General features: G+C 54.3%; 1 protein-coding gene across 8 annotated transcripts in view; it reads left to right on the top strand.

Moving 5' to 3' along the window:
- ZMIZ1 (zinc finger MIZ-type containing 1) overlaps nucleotides 1-19401 on the top strand; it is a 226957-nt gene that overhangs the window by 192636 nt on the left and 14920 nt on the right. For 6 of the 8 annotated variants that reach the window (XM_053922731.1, XM_053922730.1, XM_053922735.1 and 3 more), the window contains 9 exons: nucleotides 7972-8086; nucleotides 9097-9314; nucleotides 10280-10478; nucleotides 11444-11734; nucleotides 14679-14861; nucleotides 15726-15803; nucleotides 16461-16635; nucleotides 17177-17318; nucleotides 18887-19097. In XM_053922731.1, the coding sequence (XP_053778706.1) occupies nucleotides 7972-8086; nucleotides 9097-9314; nucleotides 10280-10478; nucleotides 11444-11734; nucleotides 14679-14861; nucleotides 15726-15803; nucleotides 16461-16635; nucleotides 17177-17318; nucleotides 18887-19097 (1612 nt within the window). The remainder of the gene's footprint in view (nucleotides 1-7971; nucleotides 8087-9096; nucleotides 9315-10279; nucleotides 10479-11443; nucleotides 11735-14678; nucleotides 14862-15725; nucleotides 15804-16460; nucleotides 16636-17176; nucleotides 17319-18886; nucleotides 19098-19401) is intronic. The other 2 variants (XM_053922733.1, XM_053922734.1) reach the window with 2 other exon arrangements.

Below are 19401 nucleotides of genomic sequence, written 5' to 3' on the forward strand. Positions count from 1 at the left end.
CCACCCTCCTTCCACCCTTTGCTCCTGGCCTCAGGTGTCTTCCATCTGAACTGCTACCAGCTGCTGAGTGCAAGCTGTGGCTAAATGCAACCCAAGTTACATGCTTTGCATTTTGTCTTGTGATGTTTTAGCCCCATAACTCTTTGTCCTGCCAGAATCATCCTACTTCTCATCATCCCAGCTCTCCTGTCCTCCCCAACCTTCTCTCCTCCAAGTCATTTCAGTAAAGATGTTGCTGATGGCGGGCCAGGGCCCTGCAGCCCCATGAGAGACCTGCCTTAGACCTGCTTGGCCTTGACCACCTGAGTTGCAGAGTACCATGGATCTGGACCATGGCCAGCCCTTTGCCAGGTCTTGCCGAATTGAGCTAAAGTCTTGAGACTGATAGATAGTCTCTGGGTTGAACAAACAAAGGGTGTCTGTGCTTCAAGGGCTGAATCCTGCTCAGTGGAGAAATAGGACTCAGTGAGGCAAAATAGGGAGCTGGCAGATTGAGGCAGAGTTAGGGTTGGGTGACGGGCAGGCCTTGAGGTTCAGAAGGAAGAAGATGGCCGAGCTGACTGTCAGGAGGCTCTCCGAGGACAACTTGAATAGCGCATGTTTGAACCACGTGGGTCAGCTGAAAAATCCATATATAGATGGGCCTGCGCAGTTCAATCCCATGTTGTCCAAGGGTCAACTGTACTTTCGCAAATAAGAAGCTCTTCTGACCATCGTTCTCCACAGCTGTATTGAGGGACCTGAAGGAAGTTACCTCCTTTTACCTTTTCATTAAGGGGATGGCGGGCTGGGGTGAGTTTGGGGAGCCTGAGATGTTCAGGATTTGGTGCTGGGAGGTACCTGGCTGTTTGAAGATTCAGGTCCTGTGTGGGGACTCTAGAACAAGCAAACCGGGGAGGGTGAGGAATCCCTGGAAGCTTGAAGCTCCAGGCTGTTTTGTGAGGACCCTGTGACTTGGATTTCTGTAGCTCAGGTATTGCAGTCACGTCTATTGCAGGCCTCAGAGGTCATGGAGGTTGGCATCGAGGCCCCAGGCTGTGAGTTGGGGCCTGTGCCTCCAGGCAAGGCCTATGAGCCCTTGAGCCACTGAACACAAGGTGGTACTCAGCACCATGAGGAGGTGTCAAAAAAGGGTCAGGCCACTGCAGCCCCAAGTTGTCCCTGGGGGTGATGGTAGTCAGTACAAATTCTGAGTGCCCATGTGCTTGGGTAGAGCTTTAGGGTTTGTGGAGCAGTTTGGACTCGCTCCCTGTTTGGCCCTGACCACGAAGCTGTGGGTGGACGCCGTCATCCACCACAGAGGTGCACAGCCCTGCACAGGAGAAAGGGAGCCTGGAGAGGCCAGCCCAGGTTAGGAAGCGGCTCAGGCCTTCAACTGGGCAGCAAGACCCCTTCACAGTCCCTGCCGTGACTCAGACTTGACACCGACAAATATTTCTGACTTTCACTCCCAGACTTTTAATGAGTGGTTAAAAAAGCCATTTACTGTTAGCACATTGTCCGTATGCAAATCTGTGCTGCAAAGGTAATTAAAAGCCTAATAAATCTTGTTTATACTCTTAATTTGGTTATAATCAAAGCTTAAAATTGCTGGGGAAGGTTCTGAGGCTGACGGGTGCCACCCTTCCTCTTCCAGGTGAGGGGTTTGCGACCCCCAGAGGACAGGCTCCTGGGCAGGGCGCTGGTGCTCCTTGCTGTAACAGGTTGGGGCACGGGCCCTAGAACCAGGCTGCAGGCGTTGAGTTTCAGCTCTGCCATCTTCTAGCTGGGTAACTTTGGAACAGTTCCATAACCTCTCCGTGCCTCAGTTTCCTCATCTATAGAAACAGCAGTGCAGGACTTACATGCGTGTCCCCAGGCCTGGCACACGGGAAGCCCCATGGACTGGTCATTGAACTCCTAACCTCAGCCCGGTGACATCCAACTCTCCTGTGGCCATCCATGGTCAGCTAACAAAGAAGGGGTTGGGCAGAACTGAACCCCCATCTTTTCCCCTTGGTACATCACACCACTTTCATGTTTAGCTTTTGCACAGCTATACTACCCACAGCTCAGTTTGTAATCAACCCTTCTTCTTGCCCCCAGAAAATTTAAAACAAAAAAACAATGAGAGGGGGGTTGAAGGACCCATAAATCCTGGTCCATCAGTTCAAGATTGCCAGGATGCAAGAATCCTTTCCTTTCCTCCTTCCTATTGAAAAAATTTAGAACCCTCTAATATGCAGTTAGCTGCACAAGTTCCTCTCTTAAGTTTCACCGCAGGGAGAAGAGGAAACAGGCCCCAGTAATTGTGATGATGGAGAATGCTGTTAATGATTCCCCTAAATTAAAGAGGGTGGGAGCCTCGGCTCCTCACTGCCTCATGTTTCATTAGTGGTAACACTACAGCCTCGCACAGAGAAGGGACCAATATAACTGGATCAGGGAAATTCATTAGGGTCTCACAATGCCCTCAATCGGAATTCGCTATTTCTCCCAAATAAAATGGCTGTTAGAAGTGCAAGGGGAGAAATAACTCAGCCCTCCTCCTCTTTCTTCCTTAAATGTCTGGGGACACTGCCACAGGAGATACCCAGGAACCAGGAGTCATCCCTCCCTGTTCCTGGGCTTGACTCATTTTCCTACATTTAGTAAACACTGGGCACTGCCCATGGAGCTGGCAAACAGGCATGTAAACCATCTACTCTAACTGCAGTGTGAGGAGCTCTTAAAGTGCTGAGGGAACTGAGGAAAATTTCCTTGGTTCTGTTTAGGAGAGTCACAAAAGGGAGTATCCAGGCTGGGCTCTGACATATAGATAGGAGTTCAGTATCTATATGTAGATAGGATACAAAAGGAAGACAGAGGAACACTGAGGAGAGCCTCAGAGGCTTGGAAGATATGTTCAATACTCAGGAATGATAATAACACCCCCTCCCATTGCTAGCACATTTGCAAAACTAAGCACCTTCATTGTAGCATCAAGTAAATATCAGTATTTACATGGCATTGAGGCTGGAGAAATTGAGAGAAAAATGTAAGTACAATTGAACAGGGGCTGTCTGCCAGGCATTGTGCTTAACTTTACCTGTGTTTACAGGTTTCATCCTAGGAGAGGGTAAGTCCTACTTTACAGATGAGAAAGTTGAGACTGACTTAAAGTAACATGTCCCAGATCACAGATATCACCACCAGCAGAGCCAAGACTCCCCAAAGAGTCTAAGTTCGGACCCCAGATAGCTAAGTACTGTCTTGCCATTTGAATATTACCATCAAAAATGTTAAGTCAGAGTCCCTGGATATTTGCCAATATACTGAGTTCAGGCCAAATCTAGTGATTTGATGTATAAAGTGTTTTTTCCCTGGGACACTATTTAGGTTTTCTCTGCAGCTAGACTTTGAGGCCAAAATTTACATATCCTCTGTCCCTTCATGCTGTGTGGCTTCCCAAAGATGACTTCCCCGAGACACTGTACCTTTTTTGGTCATCTTCATAGTGTGGCTCCCTTGCATTGTAGCCATCTTTGTATAGGGCAGCTCTCCCTGCTGCATCCTAAGCTCCCTGAGATGGTGAGACATGGGCAGGCCCACAGGCGACCTGGCCCTTGGTGAGCTCCAGGACCCAGGGAGCCTCAGCTCCAAAGAAATGCTTCTGTAGAGCTCACTTAAAGGGATTAATTGAGTTCTTAGGTGAAAGTCACTTGACATTGTAAATATCATTGACAATCCACTCAGTAAATCATAACAAGAGCCACAGTAACAGCAGCCAACAGTTTCAGGGTGCCCAAGGTGTGCCGGACATGGTCATTTTGCCTTATACATGTGAGTTCGCTGGATCCTCATGAGAGCCTCTGAGAGGGGCCCTTGTCATCTGTCATGACACTGAGGCACAGAGAGTGGATAGCGGCTTTGCCTGCTTCCCTCCATCCCTCTTTCTCGGGGCAGGACCTCCCACTCCCAGGGTGCAGGTGCCCCTGTGGTCACAAGTACACTGTAGGTAGCCGGCAATCAGACTTACTGTGTGGACACATTTGCTCATTCTTAGTCCTCTGGAGATGAGCATAGATAGGTGCTGTTTCTCCCTGGCACTTGGATTAACAGAGGCTCATGAAACCTATAGGTGTGTGAGGGCATCTTGCCAGGCACAGGGAGCCTGAGAACTCAGGGCTCCTGGGCAAGAGGAAGGACGCAGGAGGGTTTGTTCAGACCCCAAAAACATGAGAAGCAAGCAGACTTCAGGCCATTGGACGCAGCAAGGGCTTCCTGGAGAAAGTGGCCTTCTGAGGACGATCCTCGAAAGGATGCCTAGCATTTTTCAGAAGTGGTGATGAAGCATCCCATGCTGAGAAGAGGCACAGAGGTAGGAAGGCAGCTAGCCGCCCCCTGTGTCAGAAGGCACTTGGTAGGAGAACATCGCTAAGATTCCAAGCACCTTCTGACACAGGTGCCTCTGTAGATGAAACAGGATTCTTGAGGCAGTTCGGGCTGGACAGGACTGGGGCAGGGACAGCCTGTGGCCAGAGGCCGGTTCATGCTAGAGAGGGTGTACAGAGCTGGGCAGGATTACTAAGAGTGGGATTCTCAGATCCCAAGGGCTCTGGCCTCCTTCTGAACTGCAGCCAGGTCTGGACAAGAGTGGGGAAGTAGTTCCCAGTGGGCAGCTCTGAAATGCCAGGGACCTCTGGCCTGGGCTGAACATATATGCTGGTTAAATAGTACTTGCCAGAGGAGGTAAGGGGCCTGAGGACATACACACACACATACACACACATCCCTAGGCTTTCTCTTCATCACACTGGGCCCCCTCCCACCCTGACAGGGCCCAGAAGCCTGGCTTGTACTGATCCTTGGGCACTGGGAGCCGGCAGGGCCCCCGTGGTGATGGTCTGAGTCTGGGCGGTGGCGTTGGCAGGGCTGACTGCCGCGCCTGTGGGGGCGAGAGCCTTCACTGTGACAGCAGGAGCTGTCTCCCCAGGAGATGAGTCACAGCCCTGTTGGTTCGGCTGCCACTTCTGCTTCTACAGCAGGTGCAAGTGGAGGCGAGCAAGTCCCCGAGACCACCCCTGTATATGTGTGCCCGTCTCTTCCCCTGGGGGGTTCATAGCAGCATGCCAGCAGAGTCACTGTGTGCACACACACATCCACCATACACATGCTTGCACACTGGTATGTGCCTGGGCTGTGGGGTGAGCCTACGAGCCAGACAGCACAATGCCCAGTTTGGGAACATGGGTTAAGTTTGCTTCTCACCGAGTTTGGGGTAGAGGGGGGCGAAACAGGAAGGAGCAGGTTTCCGCCCACAGGGCCCACCCACGGAGTGGCAGGCAGTTGGAGCTTGTTTGTGGGCCTGTGAAATATCCTGGTGAGCTGGGGCCTCCCCGCTGGAGGTGGTGAGGCAGCAGCTGCTGGCCCTCAAGGACTCAGAAGGGGCCCTGCTGGTCTCTGGGGACTTCCAGGGGACTTTACTTCCAGAACCTGCCAAGTGTCAGAGCAGATGTCGGCCTGCAGGGCTGATGTGGGGGCTTGCGGGGCAGGAATTCTGGGGACAGGACAGATGTGGGCTTGTTCTGTATGCAGTTGCTGGGGGTCCTGAGTTCAATCCAAACCACACCTAGGACAAAGGCCGAGCATGAGAGAGGGTGTCCACGGTGTCTCTTCTTTGTTGTTTAAAACTAGTGTACACGGCCTTCCTTTGACACTCTAGTGTGCTGGCCCTGGGACAAGGTGGTATCCCAGGTGCCTGGTGACCTCCCTAGGAGAGCAGAGGTTCTTCCAGCCCAGCCGCACTGAGGAACAGGCTCATTGCTTACTTTCCTGTGCCCTTCCACCCTGTCCATGTTCTCTGGGTCCCCAGTCTGAACCCCCAGATACACTGTGAGCTGTCTGTCACCTTTGGCCTTACCTCTGGTCATTACCCGCTTTCTAAGGACCCATATCATATCTGGTCAGCAGGGATTAGGCAGGAGGGCTGGGTTCCCTGAGAACACCTCCCCTACCATAATTCTCTCTGTTTTCCCCCAGAAGTCATGAGTAATATCAAAGTCTGTGTCACTTTCCAGTTCAGAAAGCCTTTTTGTCTGCATTCCCCTCCTTGAGTCACATCAGGCGTAGGCTGCCAAGGTCTATGTTGTCCAGACCTACTTGACCCAGAGTAAATACACATATTATACCATGACCCGGGTGCACATATACTTGTAGATGAAATCAAGACGTAAGTTCAAGGATAGTATTCATCCTTACTAAGTGATCCCATTTGATTGCTTTGTTTTATTCCTTCTTTTTTCCCCTTATGCCAGTTTAATGTCATGACCCACTCATGTTTCATGACCAGCATCTTGAAAACACTGAGTGGGTGGTGATGCGGGAGGAGGAGGGGCCATTTTTACAGATGAGGAGACTGAATGCAATTAGGACCAGGACTTGTATCCAGGGTAGCAAAAAACTCCAGGATAAGAGGAAAAGTAAATGGAGTGGGGTTGCTTTTATACCAGGAGGTTGGGACAGGCCCCTGCAGTGAGGTGACTGTGGAGCAGAAATGAGCAGGAAGCCAGGGACTGGCCAGGCAGGGAGGGAATCCAGACAAAGGAAGAGCAAACACGGGCACACAGTGAAATGGTCCTACCCTCCAGTCTGACCTCCTCTGCAGGGTGCCCACCTGACTCTACCCACACTGCCGAGGGCTCCACCCAGCAAGGAGCAGATGCAAGACCCAGGCCCCCAGCATCCTCTTTGTCTATGGTATCAGATCAGGCCTCCCTCCTGGAAGTGCTGACCTCTGGACCGGCTCCCAGCATTTCTGCTCCCAGTACTCCCAGCCTCTAGGGCCTGGCCTGGCTGCTCGGCTGGCGTGAGTGAAGGTCTCTGCCTTCTGTTGACTTATTGTAACAAAGGCACAAGCCAGACAGAGGCATGAGATGCTCTCCTGCCACACCACCCTCCTCTTCCAGAGACCCCACCCCCCCACCAAGTGCCCAGCAGTGCACTCCTGGGGACTGAGACCCCAACAGCCCCTCTCTCTGGAGCTGTAGCCTGGTCCTCTCCCTTGGGTCACTCTCAACCTGCACCATGGCAACCACTCGGAAGCCATTATGGAGCATTTACTCCTACTGTGTATAGGGCAGGACCTAAAGTTAAGTCCTGGCTTCTGATATTTGCGGGTTCCTCAGGAGATGTCACCAAACCAGATGGGTACTGGTGGGCCTAGTGAGGTGCCTGGGAAGATGGAGGAACACAGGTGGTAGTGCTCTGGGAGAGGTGGGAGCCAAGGCGGGAAACAGGGTGGAATGGGATCAGGGTAAATCATTCTGCAGTGTCAGTTGGGACTTTGCCTTGTAACAGCAAAGCAATTGAAAATCTCTGATTGTGCCCAGTGTCTTGGGTGCTGGAGGGAGCTTAGCTTGGCGGGGGTGTGCACAAGAAACGGGTGGGAGCAGGTAAGCCTATATCTGTGAACTGGAGTTGGGAGGAAAGAGTGACAGAAGGAAGCTCCTTCCCAAGGCCTAATCAGCTGGGCTGGGCAGCCAACACCATGAGAGAGGAAGCGGGAAGAGCCAGCACTCAGACTGGGGGCCTTCCAGCCTTTTCTGAGAAGGGACCGGGAAGTTCCGAGGGGAAGCTGGTGTGGGGAAAGAGCCCTTTCTAGAGAGCCACTTAAGAGTCAGATCCTGGCTGAAGGAGGAGCTTAGATTGTGCTGGCAGGTCTCTCTTCTTCCTCCTCTGTAATGTGGCCTGTAGACTTTAGACTAAGGTGACACAGACAGCCATGGGGATGATACCTCTTCCGTGACAGGGGTGGGGAGGAGAGGTGGTCACCCTCTCATAGTCTGTCATCATTCAAGGTGCACCTGCACTGCAGCAGACACAGACCCTGGGTATACAGAACTGCCTAGGCTTGGCTGGGAGCCGCAGAGCATGGTGGGGTGATGGGGCACTCCTCTGCATGAGTCAGTGTCTGTAGCCCCTGAAGACCACCCCCTCTGCTTTCCTTTGCAGTGATGGGTCATTCCCCTATGACCCTGTCCCGTGGCAGCAGAATACCAACCAGCCTCCCGGCTCCCTCTCCGTGGTCACCACAGTTTGGGGAGTAACCAACACATCCCAGAGCCAGGTAAGAGCCTGTCCTGCCCCCAGCCATAGGCCCTCCAGGTAGAACCATCCCTCAAGTACAGGGACCCTCAGGTCACCTTGCCATGCCAGTAGTCCTCCTTGCTATCCCAGGCTCTGCCCAGCTGGAAAGACCAGCGTTGAGGGCAAACCCAGTTGTGGACACACCTTCACCGAGGAGCAGCCCACACCTGCCTTGGAAGGCAGCAGCTGGCCCCTGGGCACTGCCCCATCCTAAGGCCTTTCTGGGGGAATAGCTTTCATCTCACAGACACAGCAAGGGTTTTTTCCCTAACCCATGTTTCCTTCGTTTGAATAAACAGAAGAGCTTCCTGAGTATTAATGACTCAAGGCTCCAGCGTCTGTGGTCTTTGAACCTGGGTGACCTGGGTTATATTTCAGCAAAATGTCGAGCTAAACTTGTGACAAATCCCTAGTCAACCCTGCCTCCCACTTTCTCATGCCTTCCTCTTTCCTCCACTCCTTCCTCTCTGCCTGCCCTCGTCCCTCTCCTCCACCTCCTGTCTCTGCTGTGGCCATGAGACAGGCTCAGGACTGGTTGCTGCCTTGGAGGGAACCACGGGGCTTACCTGTGTTCTTGGGCCTTGGGGCCCCCTCAACCAGCATTCTGCTGCCCTCCATTGCTGGCAAGTTGGGCTTCTCTTTGGCCTCACAGAGTAGCTACCCATGGCCTCCACAGCCAACCCTCTGGGCATCCAGGCCCCTTTGCAGGGTAGGAGGGTCTAGAGGCCCAGTGTTTTACTACCAGCTGCCCGGTGCAGGCCCAGCTGCTCTGGCTGAGGTTCTCCTCTTCCATGCTGTCTGCTTCTGGGCTGGGCTACCCCTTCTAATCATTTGTGCACTCTGGGAACAATAAATGTCCCCCTTTTTTCTCCACTTTTCTTCTGTTGCTCAACCTGTGCTTCATTTTCTCCATGGCCCCCTTTCTCCTTTTTCCCCTCCATTTCACCTGGGGTTACCCACTTGGGTGACAACCACTTTTTCTGCCCACAGGTCCTCGGGAACCCTATGGCCAATGCCAACAACCCCATGAATCCAGGCGGCAACCCCATGGCATCGGGCATGACCACCAGCAACCCCGGCCTCAACTCCCCCCAGTTTGCTGGGCAGCAGCAGCAGTTCTCAGCCAAGGCTGGTCCCGCACAGCCCTACATCCAGCAGGGCATGTACGGCCGGCCCAACTACCCCGGCAGCGGGGGCTTTGGGGCCAGGTGAGCAGGGCTGGTCAGAGCAACATCCTTCAGAATCAGTGGACAGCCCTGGCCTTCCTCTCCCTCCAGCAAAAGAGTCCGATTTAAATCCCAGTGCCATGCTTCTTGGCCTGCAAAGTGTGAGCGAGCCCTGGCACTTCTGTCATCCTCAGCTGTCCCATCAGTTGAAGGGACATAATCATCCCCCACTCCTGAGGCCACTGCTCCCTCACACTGCAGCAGCTGGCTGGCATTATGACAGCATCAGGCCCATGGGGATAGAAGGATCACATTCCTCAAAATGATTCTTCTCATATCTTTATAAGTTGGAGGACACTAAAAGAGCTGGATGAGGGGAGTTCAAGAGCACCTGTAGATGGGGTACAGGCAGATGAGCCCTGTCTTGCTGGTTATAGAGCCTGAGCTGTGCCAAGGCTAAGAATCCCCCAGCTCAAGAGGAAGGAAGGGCAAGGAACCCCAGGAAGGCACTCCGGAGGTATGGGTGGGGCAGAGGCACCCCATTCCTCTTCGTGCCTCCCTGCTCTGTCCAAGACCACCTCCTTTGCCTCACCCCATCCCAGCTCCCAGAGCTGACTGACCACAGTCCTGCTGGGTGTCACTGAAGCAGGTAGTTAAACCCAGGTGGCATCCACACCTGAAGCTGCATCCCCAGCCTGCAATCCAGCTCTGAGATTCCAAGTCCTCTTCCAGAAAATGGGCTGAGCAGGGCAGCCAAGATGCAGTGATTTAAAGCACGTGAGAGTGAGCACTAGCCGGCACCCAACCAGGGCTCCAAGAACACGGCAGCTTCATGGTTGCTAAGTAGCATGAATGGCTGCCCACCTGTAGGAGGCCCTGGTCCCCTCTGGGCTCTGAGTCTAGACACCTCCCTCATCTGTGAGCTGAGGGCAGGAGGACCTAGAACTGCCCCATTCTCTCCCTCCCAGCCCAGGCCATATCTAACTTTTCCCTTCTTTCCCTCACAGTTACCCTGGGGGTCCTAATGCCCCCGCAAGCATGGGCATCCCTCCGCACACCAGGCCGCCAGCTGACTTCAGTCAGCCGGCAGCCGCTGCCGCAGCAGCTGCAGTGGCAGCAGCGGCAGCCACGGCCACTGCCACAGCCACTGCCACTGTGGCAGCCTTGCAGGAGACACAGAATAAGGATATAAACCAATATGGACCGGTAAGGACCCCTCCAGTCCTGGTCCAGACTCATGTAGCCAGCCTGGCAGACAGCCCCAGTCCTGGGAATCAGAGTTGGGGTGTTGGGGCCATGTATGCTGAGGGAGCTGATTGTGTCAGGGTACATTTGGGTTTTCTTGGAAGCACATGGAGGTTGTGTGTTAGGATGTGGATGTGCTTGTGGTTGGGTATTGCGCGTGGGGGGGTTTGGGTGCTTAGGGTTGTTCTGGGTGAGTTGGAGGCTCGTGTGTGTCTGCATATGGGCAAAGAGCTTCCATGTTGCTCTCTGGGCCCCTACGCAGTGAAGAGGATCTCAGTGTGCAAAATAGCCTTGTCCCCAGCCCATCCCCTGGATGGCCTCTGAAGGCCAATGTTCTGCTAGTCAGCCTGTCAGTGAGTTTTGTCCAGGTCCTAGCTCTGCCCTCCTGACCTTCAGGAGGACTAGATGAGGTTTGAGGAAGAGGCAGCTCCACAGAAATGCAGGACAGGCATGGAAGTGGGGACTGCAGGATGGGGACAGTAGGACTGGTAGGCAGAAGTGGGAACTGGGGCCACATCAGACTTTGTGGATGGAGGGTGTGTCTCCATTGGCCAATGACCAAGGGTGGGCCAGGGCCTCCAGGAAAGGAGCTCCTGCTTCCATGCTCATCCTTCTCCATCCTCCCATGTCCTCCCTGCCCCTGCACCCTCTGACCCATTCCCTGCCTGCCTCCCTGGAGATGCTGCCTGTGCACTGGAGTGACCATGCCCCACCCCCTAACACCCCTTGGGCTGCATCTTTCCTGTGAGGCCTGCAGAGGGCAGCAGGAGCCCAGGAGACTGGCTGCTCCTAGAGGCCTGGTCACCAGTGGCAACCACACAGGAAAGTGCCCCCCACCCCAAGCCCCCCACCTCCCTACCCTTCCTTCCCTGCACTTTCAATGCATGTGGCATTTTATTCTTTTTTTTCTTCTTCTCCCGTTGAAGGTCTGTTCCTCTTTCCAGATGGGTCCCACCCAGGCGTATAACAGCCAATTCATGAACCAGCCCGGGCCGCGGGGGCCTGCCTCCATGGGGGGCAGCATGAACCCTGCAAGCATGGCAGCAGGCATGACACCATCGGGGATGAGCGGCCCTCCCATGGGCATGAACCAGCCCCGGCCGCCTGGCATCAGCCCCTTTGGCACACATGGGCAGCGGATGCCCCAGCAGACCTACCCGGGCCCCCGGCCCCAGTCCCTTCCTATTCAGAGCATAAAGAGGCCATACCCAGGAGAGGTGAGTGTGACAACGGGCAAGTGGGTAGCAGAGTGACGGGGGGGAGGATCCTGGGACTCGAAGAAACAGGGGTTGTGGGAAGTACCTTGGAAAGGGCGTGGACTAACTTTTGGAAAACCTGGGCCAAAAGGTAGAGCCTGAAGAGTCAGGTGCTCCTGGGTTTAAGACGAGCTCTGCCATTTCCCAGCTGGAAGACCTTGAGCAAGTCACATCACCTCTCTGAGGTTCAGCTTTTTCCTTTGGAAAAGGCAGTGGCACTCCAGCCTACCTCCTAGGGCTACTAGGGACACTTGAGTGAGGAGATGCACATGAAGCTGCGAGGGTGGGCCCTTAGCAAGCAGTAGCCTCTGTTAGTGCTCACATTTGTCTGGGTCCAGATACTAGCTGGGTCTCTTTGGTAAGGAACCGTCCTTCCACAGGGCCACAGTCCACACACCCACAGGAAGGCTTCCCCACTGCCCTCCGGGAGTGAGAGATGAGACAAAACCCTGTAAATATGTAAAGGCTGGGCCCATCCAAGAAGTGATTGGAAGGCACACTGTGTGTTTCTGTCAATAGTCAGCTGCTCTGTAGGGAGAAATGTTGCCTCTCAGGCTGCCCAGCTCAGCCAAGGTATCTATGAAGATTAGGAAGTAAAATCCACACCTCCTGTCCTCCAGGAGACAAGACTTTAGCAGGAATGAAACCAGGCAATGTGGAGTATACAGAACTCCTGGGTAAGGTCAGAGAAGGATGACCTTCTGGAGGGGCGACTCACAGGGCCTTCCGTGAGCACTTAAAAAACGAGTTGGTAGTAAATAGCCTGTCTGGGTCAGCTGCAGAAGCCACAGGGGCCCCAGAATCCTGGCCTGGAGCACTTCCCTCAGGAAGCCTGCCTTGATTCCTCCCCCGAACAAAGTCCCTTCCTGAGCCTTTCCCCTAGTGCTCTGCTTGTGTGCCTGTTCTCAGATCGGCTTCACCCCCTTTGTCTCAGAACTGTGGCCTTCAGCTTGGGCTTAGAGTGGGTTCAAAGCCCAAAGACCTTGCCCTGGCAGGGTGAGTCAGTTGGTTAGAACATCATCCCTATACACCAAGGTTGCAGATTCCATCCCTGGTCATGGCACATACAAGAATCAACCAGTGAATGCATGAATAAATGGAACAACAAATCAGTATTTCTCTCTCTCTTTCCTCTTTTTTTTTCTCTCTCTCAAGTCAATAAATAAACATTTTTTAACTAAAATTAAAAAATAACACCCAAAGACTATATGTCACTTGAAGGTCTGTGGGGTTCCCCTCAGCATTCATCTTAGCTCAGGTAGCAGATGGCTTGGCCACTGGTGGAGGTATCCTGAGTCCTCGAGGGGAGAGGTCAGGGATCTCCAAAAACACCCAGGAACCTAGGTCAAGCCCTGATATGCCTTCAGGTTGGCACCAGTTCAGGGAGGGGCCAGAGGAGGAAACGGGATCTCGAGATCCTGGCTGTTCCTGGGGGACCTCAGGCAGTTGGCCCCATTCCCACGCAGAGCCCTCTCAGCCTTCCCTGTGCTCAGACTGCTGTCACCGCTGCTGTCTGGGCTGCAGATGTACCTGTAGCTTGGCCAGCAGGGCTGCTGGCATCCACAGAGGCGTTTGTGGGAAATGTGGTAGGATTCCTGGTCATTAGCCTGATGTCAGCCCAGCACCTGCACCAGTGTCTGGCTCTGTGGCTGCTGCCTGCCACATCAGGGCACACCAAATGCTCTCAACTATTTTTATGAAATCACCCTCCTCCTAGAACACTGATGCGTGTACACAGTACAAAGTGCCTGACCCTGGCTGTCACACCGGGCAGCCTCCCCTGTGTGGGAAGACTGGCTTCACCTTGCAATGGCACACTCATAGAATCTTTGAATTGCTGGACCCTCGGACTGGGGGCTGGAGTCAGGTCACCTGGTCCCCTAAAAGATCCCCATCTGTAGCTTGGTGGGCAGGCCACAGCCTCCATTTCTGTTCCTCCAGTGATGTGATAGGACCCTCACTGTCTCGTAGCAGCCACCATGTCACGGCAGTGAGTCAAAGTTCTTCAGCACTGGCACAGACATCTATCCCCAGGTCCAGCTTTCATTCGTTGAGCGAGTATTTCTCAAGGGCCTATTTTGTGCCAGACACTGGGACAAAGCTGTCCCCTGGACCTCTGAGGCCAAAGGGCAAGAGAGACAATTAATAGACCAGGAGTTTCAACAAACAGGGAAGAAGAAACCACAGACTCCTGGCCTGGGCGTCTGGGCAGCAGGTGGCCCTGAGCGTCACTTGATCTTACAGATGGGGAAGGCGGCTGAAGGGTAGAGACCAGCACGAGCAGAAGTGTCATGTGCCACCTTGTAGACCTCTAAGGATAGTGACTCTGCCCCCCAACCCTCCCTGGAGCTGTCTCCTCTCTCAAGTGCCTTTCCTGAGAGAGGTTTTCATAGCCCTTCACCAGCCTGGTTCTCCTGACCAGGCACAGAGGGCCCAGAACTGAATGTCAGTGTAGGGGATGGGGGCGGTGCCTCCAGACTCATCCTCAGAATGCAGGGGTGGGGGTCACCGTTCTGGAGGTGCAGCCTGTTATCTGTGTTCCCATCAAATGCCAAGCACCAGGAGAGACACAAAGGGGACTTTAGAATCAAGCTCCTGCCCTGCCTCCCCACCCCCAATAATGGTGTGAACAAAAGGCTTTAAAAGTACCCCTGAAGTTCACATGGAACGGTGCTTCAAAAAAGACGGCTCTAAGCCAGATGGACAGAATGTACTGTCCTTGGATGTCTGGGCAAGAAGGGGCCCCAAGCATCATCAGCTCCCCCTTTTCCAGGTGGGGAGGGCATTTTGTGGGTAGAAAACGGCACATACAAAGGAGAGGAGATGGGGCAGTGCTGCATTCCAGTGTGTGGCTCAGCTCCGAGACACTGACAGCTTTTCCCTCCTTCTCTCTCTGCCGCCGCAGCCCAACTATGGAAACCAGCAATACGGACCAAACAGCCAGTTCCCCACACAGCCAGGCCAGTACCCCACTCCCAACCCCCCACGGCCGCTCACCTCACCCAACTACCCCGGGCAAAGGATGCCCAGCCAGCCGAGCACCGGGCAGTACCCACCCCCAACGGTCAACATGGGGCAGTATTACAAGGTGAGTCCCAACACCCCATATCCCCACCCCCACTGTGCTTCAGGGCCATGGCTGTTCCCTGAGGCCCAGGGGGCAGGCAGAGATTTCTGGATGTGTCCCCCCTGAGCCCAGAGCTGTACGTATAGTGATCAAAATGTCACAGTGGCTTCTCTTGGTTTCTATTCTCAGGGCCTCAGATGATGGTTTTCCTTCTCCGTTTACTATTTATAGGAACACACAAGATAATAACAATGAAGGGAATACATTTTTTAAAGGGAAAGCACCCTGAATCTGTTAATATTTCATTCTGAACCTTGTGTCTCTACCTGCATGTGGGCGCCAACCTGCTGCATAGTTGTTGCTGTGGCTGTAGTTTCTGAATCTGTTGCTTTCACTTGACCTGAGGTTGTAAGCATGGTACTTACTGCTATAGCGGCTCCATGGTTTCACTTCCAGTGGCTGCCTAGCCTTACTATGATGAGTATCTTTAGGCACATAGCTTTTTCCTTCTTTGGGATTATGATAAAGTACATTCTCAGGAGTAAAGAAGACTCTGGAAATATTTTACACTTATTTGTCAAGGAATTATGCCAACTTACATGACCACCTGCCATGTGGCATTACTATTTTTGCTATAACTTCAGCACACTAGGTGTTTCTATTTTTGTAAACCCTGTTGCTAAATTATTAACTGTGGACAGAATGAGTCGAAACACTGTCCCCAGGGGGTGACCTGCTCTATCCTGGCTCTACTCCCCACCCCCGGCACAGTGGGGGTGGGGGGGCTCTTCAGCATTCCCTATACTCCCAGCAGATTTTCACTGCAGGAAAGAGAGCAGGCTTTTCTGCGTTCTATTCACGTCATTGTTTATCTTGCTTTAACAGCCAGAGCAGTTTAACGGACAAAGTAACACCTTCTCGGGAAGCAGCTACAGTAACTACAGCCAAGGGAATGTCAATAGGGTACGTTCCAGTTTTCATCTGAGGAACTATAACCCACGTGCCGTTCCCGCCTCAGATTCTGGACGTTAGCAAGGCCCATGGGCAGGGGTGCCCTCTTGGGCCATCTACTCTGGGGCAGAGATGCCCGGACAGAGAATCTGTAGCTCTGGGTGTGCGGGTCAGGGATATGTGTGGACCTGTCCAGTCCTGGAAGAAAGCAAGGTGGGGACTCAGGAAGGGAGAGGGGTTCCTGGGGAGCCAACTGCCCCGTGGTGCTGCAGGCCTCACTCCATGTGGAGACCCCAGTGGGCTGTGGTAGAAATGGAGTGTGGCCTGGAGTCATGATGTGGGCAGCAGGAGCCCTGGGCTTGACCCAGCTCTTTCCTGCCAGGGAAACATCCCCCATCACCCTGAGCCTGGGTTCCCATTTGTCAAATGGGGTAGGGGACCCTGTACCCCCTAATGAAGGGTAGGAAGGTCCTTTGTAGGCCCACCTGTTTTCTGATGAGGACAGAGGCCTGAGTGTAGCCAGGAGGGAGGGAGTGGTTTTCCCGGGGGGCTCTCCTCCCTAAGGGAAGAAGAGGCCATAGCCCCAGGACCCTGGGTTGGGTAGGGTGTGTGTCCACAACCCTTGCTCCATGACCCCATAACCTGTGTGTGGTTTCTCTTTCTCTCTAGCCTCCCAGGCCAGTTCCTGTGGCAAACTACCCCCACTCACCTGTTCCAGGGAATCCCACACCCCCCATGACCCCTGGGAGCAGCATCCCCCCATACCTGTCCCCCAGCCAAGATGTTAAACCACCCTTCCCGCCTGACATCAAGCCAAATATGACTGCTCTGCCACCACCCCCGGGTGAGTGCCCCATTCTCCCTCCCTGTGTTCTGCCAAGGGCCAGAGGGTGTGGAAGTTTGCCTACCTGTTGGGGCTGGGCATGTAGAAAGGGCAGAAAGGCTTGAGGGCAAGCGGGCCACACCCAGAAGAGAAATCTGAGGTGTAGCTGAGCTGCCAACAGCCCTCATCACCTGCCTGAGCATCTGGAGGCTGGGAAGAACAGCAGCTGGGAAGGGGGCAGGGAGGAGGAAGCCCGGGCTTCCAGAGCCTGTGGGCAAGAGGGCATGCAGAGCCAGGATGAATGGGACATGGGATGCAGGGATGGCCGGAATGGGGTGGGGTAGACTGGGAGAAGCAATGGGCTCCCTGATGTGTATACTAGGGCACATAGCCCAACTGCTGTGGCCCAGTTTACACCCACACCTGCATGTTCCTCTGAGCATGCAGCCAAGGGTGCATGTCAAGTGGGTGAGTGAGCCCCAACCATGGCCCCAGAGCCCACGGCTTCTGTGTGCCCATGGTGGCCAGAGACATGTGGCTCATCAGCTCCTCCCCCACCCAGCCACCCACAATGATGAGCTGCGACTCACGTTCCCAGTGCGGGACGGTGTGGTACTGGAGCCCTTCCGCCTTGAGCACAATCTGGCCGTCAGCAACCATGTCTTTCACCTGAGGCCCACAGTCCACCAGACGCTGATGTGGAGGTGAGTGTCAGGGCAGGGGCATGGGCCTAAGCTGGGTGGAGAAGGCCCTGGTGGTGGCATCCCTGAACCCATGGTAGCAGCATCTGCCTGCTACCTTCAGTGTACAGCAACATTGACTGGGCCCTCTGTGTGCAAGGCCCTGGGGGTGTCATGGGGTACTCGCAGTTCAGGAGAGACAGACAAGCAACCTTCACATAGTGGCGCAGGGGCAGAGAGCAGCTGTAACTCACCCCAGTCCCAAGAGAGTTGTCAGGGATGACTTCCCAGAGAAAAAGGTGGCTATCTCAGGCCTAAAGGCTGAGCAGGGCGGTATTCCAGCAGAGGCCCTGAGCCGACAAGAGGAAATGAGAATGGCTTGTCATGGCAGAGGAGGAAAGTGGACAAAAGAACTAGAGTGGGAGCAGGACTGGGATGGGCAAAACTGACTAGCCTTGCAGATTGCAGAGGGCTGGCTGCCAAGGGAGCTGCTGCTCCAACACCAGGACAGGCTGGACTGCAGCAGCCAACAGCCCCCTGCTGGGCCAGGCCCTGTGCCCCGATGTGCCTTCCACATCTGATCCTTCATCTTTTGAGTGGGCAATGCTTGCTTGTTAACAATGAGGAAACTGAAGCCAGAGGAGCTGATTTGCTTGGAGGAATTCTCATAGCTAGCAAGGGACAGAGCTGGGACATGGGCCTGGGTCTCTTGGATGCTAAAACTTGATGGTGTCTCTATCCGTGATCCTTCCTTCTCAGGCAGGACTCAAGTGCCATGCCATGCCTGTGACCAGGGCCGCTCAGCTGCCCAGTGAGCACCCTGAGAGCAAGGATGTGTCTGAGATGGCACATGAACACACACACCTGCACACACAGCTGGCTCCCTCAAGCAGGCTGCAGTGAAGGCCTGAGACAGCTGGGGTGGGGTGAGAGCATGGGGTCTCAGCTGCCCAGTCAGGGAGGTAGAGAGACCCCTGTGGGCCTCACTCAGCCACCCCTCCTCACTCATGAGTGCCCTCAGCTAAGAGGTGTCCCGTGGCCCTGGACACTGGCCCTGCTTGGATTGCATGCATATGTGCTCATTGCTGGTTTCATGGGGACTCCCTTTAGTGTCTTCGAGGCCCACTTGGGGGGCCTGAACCAGACACAGCCCTGGCCTGGGGTGCTTCTCCCACCCAGCAGGGCCTTGGGGATGGGCATAATCAGCCTCTCAGGTGGTCTTGTCAAATTAGTGTCTTTTGTCCCTCTGTCCCTGTCCTGGGGGAGCAGGCATCACCCCTATAGGTCAGCCAGGGGAGATTATGGCCAGAGCTGTGGCGGTGGCTGGAGTGAATGAGAATGTGGGAGTTAAGGGGGAGGTTGGGTTGTTGAATGGGTTTTAAATGGAGGTGGGGACAGGGGGAATATCCAGGGTGAGAGAAGAGAGCTTGGGGAGGCTGGGGGAGCAGCTGAAGCCAAGGATAGGGTCCTGAGAGACTCATGGGACTGTTGAGTTAGGGATGGGTGGCCAGACCAGGTGTCATGCAGGTCACAGCAGCCCCCTGACAGAGCTGACCTGAGCCCTGTCCCTCTCCTCCCCTCCCTACCCCCAGGTCTGATCTGGAGCTGCAGTTCAAGTGCTACCACCACGAGGACCGGCAGATGAACACCAACTGGCCGGCCTCGGTGCAGGTCAGCGTGAATGCCACGCCCCTCACCATCGAGCGTGGTGACAACAAGACCTCCCACAAGCCCCTACATCTGAAGCACGTGTGCCAGCCAGGCCGCAACACCATCCAGATCACCGTCACGGCCTGCTGCTGTGTGAGTGCGGGCAGGCTGGGGGTGCAGTGCAGGGACCTGAGGCCTTGGCCTCCCTTCTACAGCCTTGTCCTTGGGTCTCCGTCCTCTATTCCCACTGCCAATAAAGCAGTCTTTCAGAAACACACTCCAGAAACGTGCATTGGTCCCCCAGGGCTATGGAATAAAAGCCTCCAAAGCCGCTATGCCTGGCCTTTCCCCTTGCAACACAGCCTCCGTCTGGTCTGCACTCTCACCTCCATTTACTCCAATAGGCCCCTCCTCCTGACACCTTCCCCCATCTTCTTCAGCTGAAGTCTATGTGTCC

This window comes from Desmodus rotundus, chromosome 4 (assembly GCF_022682495.2).
Source record: "Desmodus rotundus isolate HL8 chromosome 4, HLdesRot8A.1, whole genome shotgun sequence".
In the NCBI taxonomy this organism is placed as follows: Eukaryota; Metazoa; Chordata; class Mammalia; order Chiroptera; family Phyllostomidae; genus Desmodus; species Desmodus rotundus.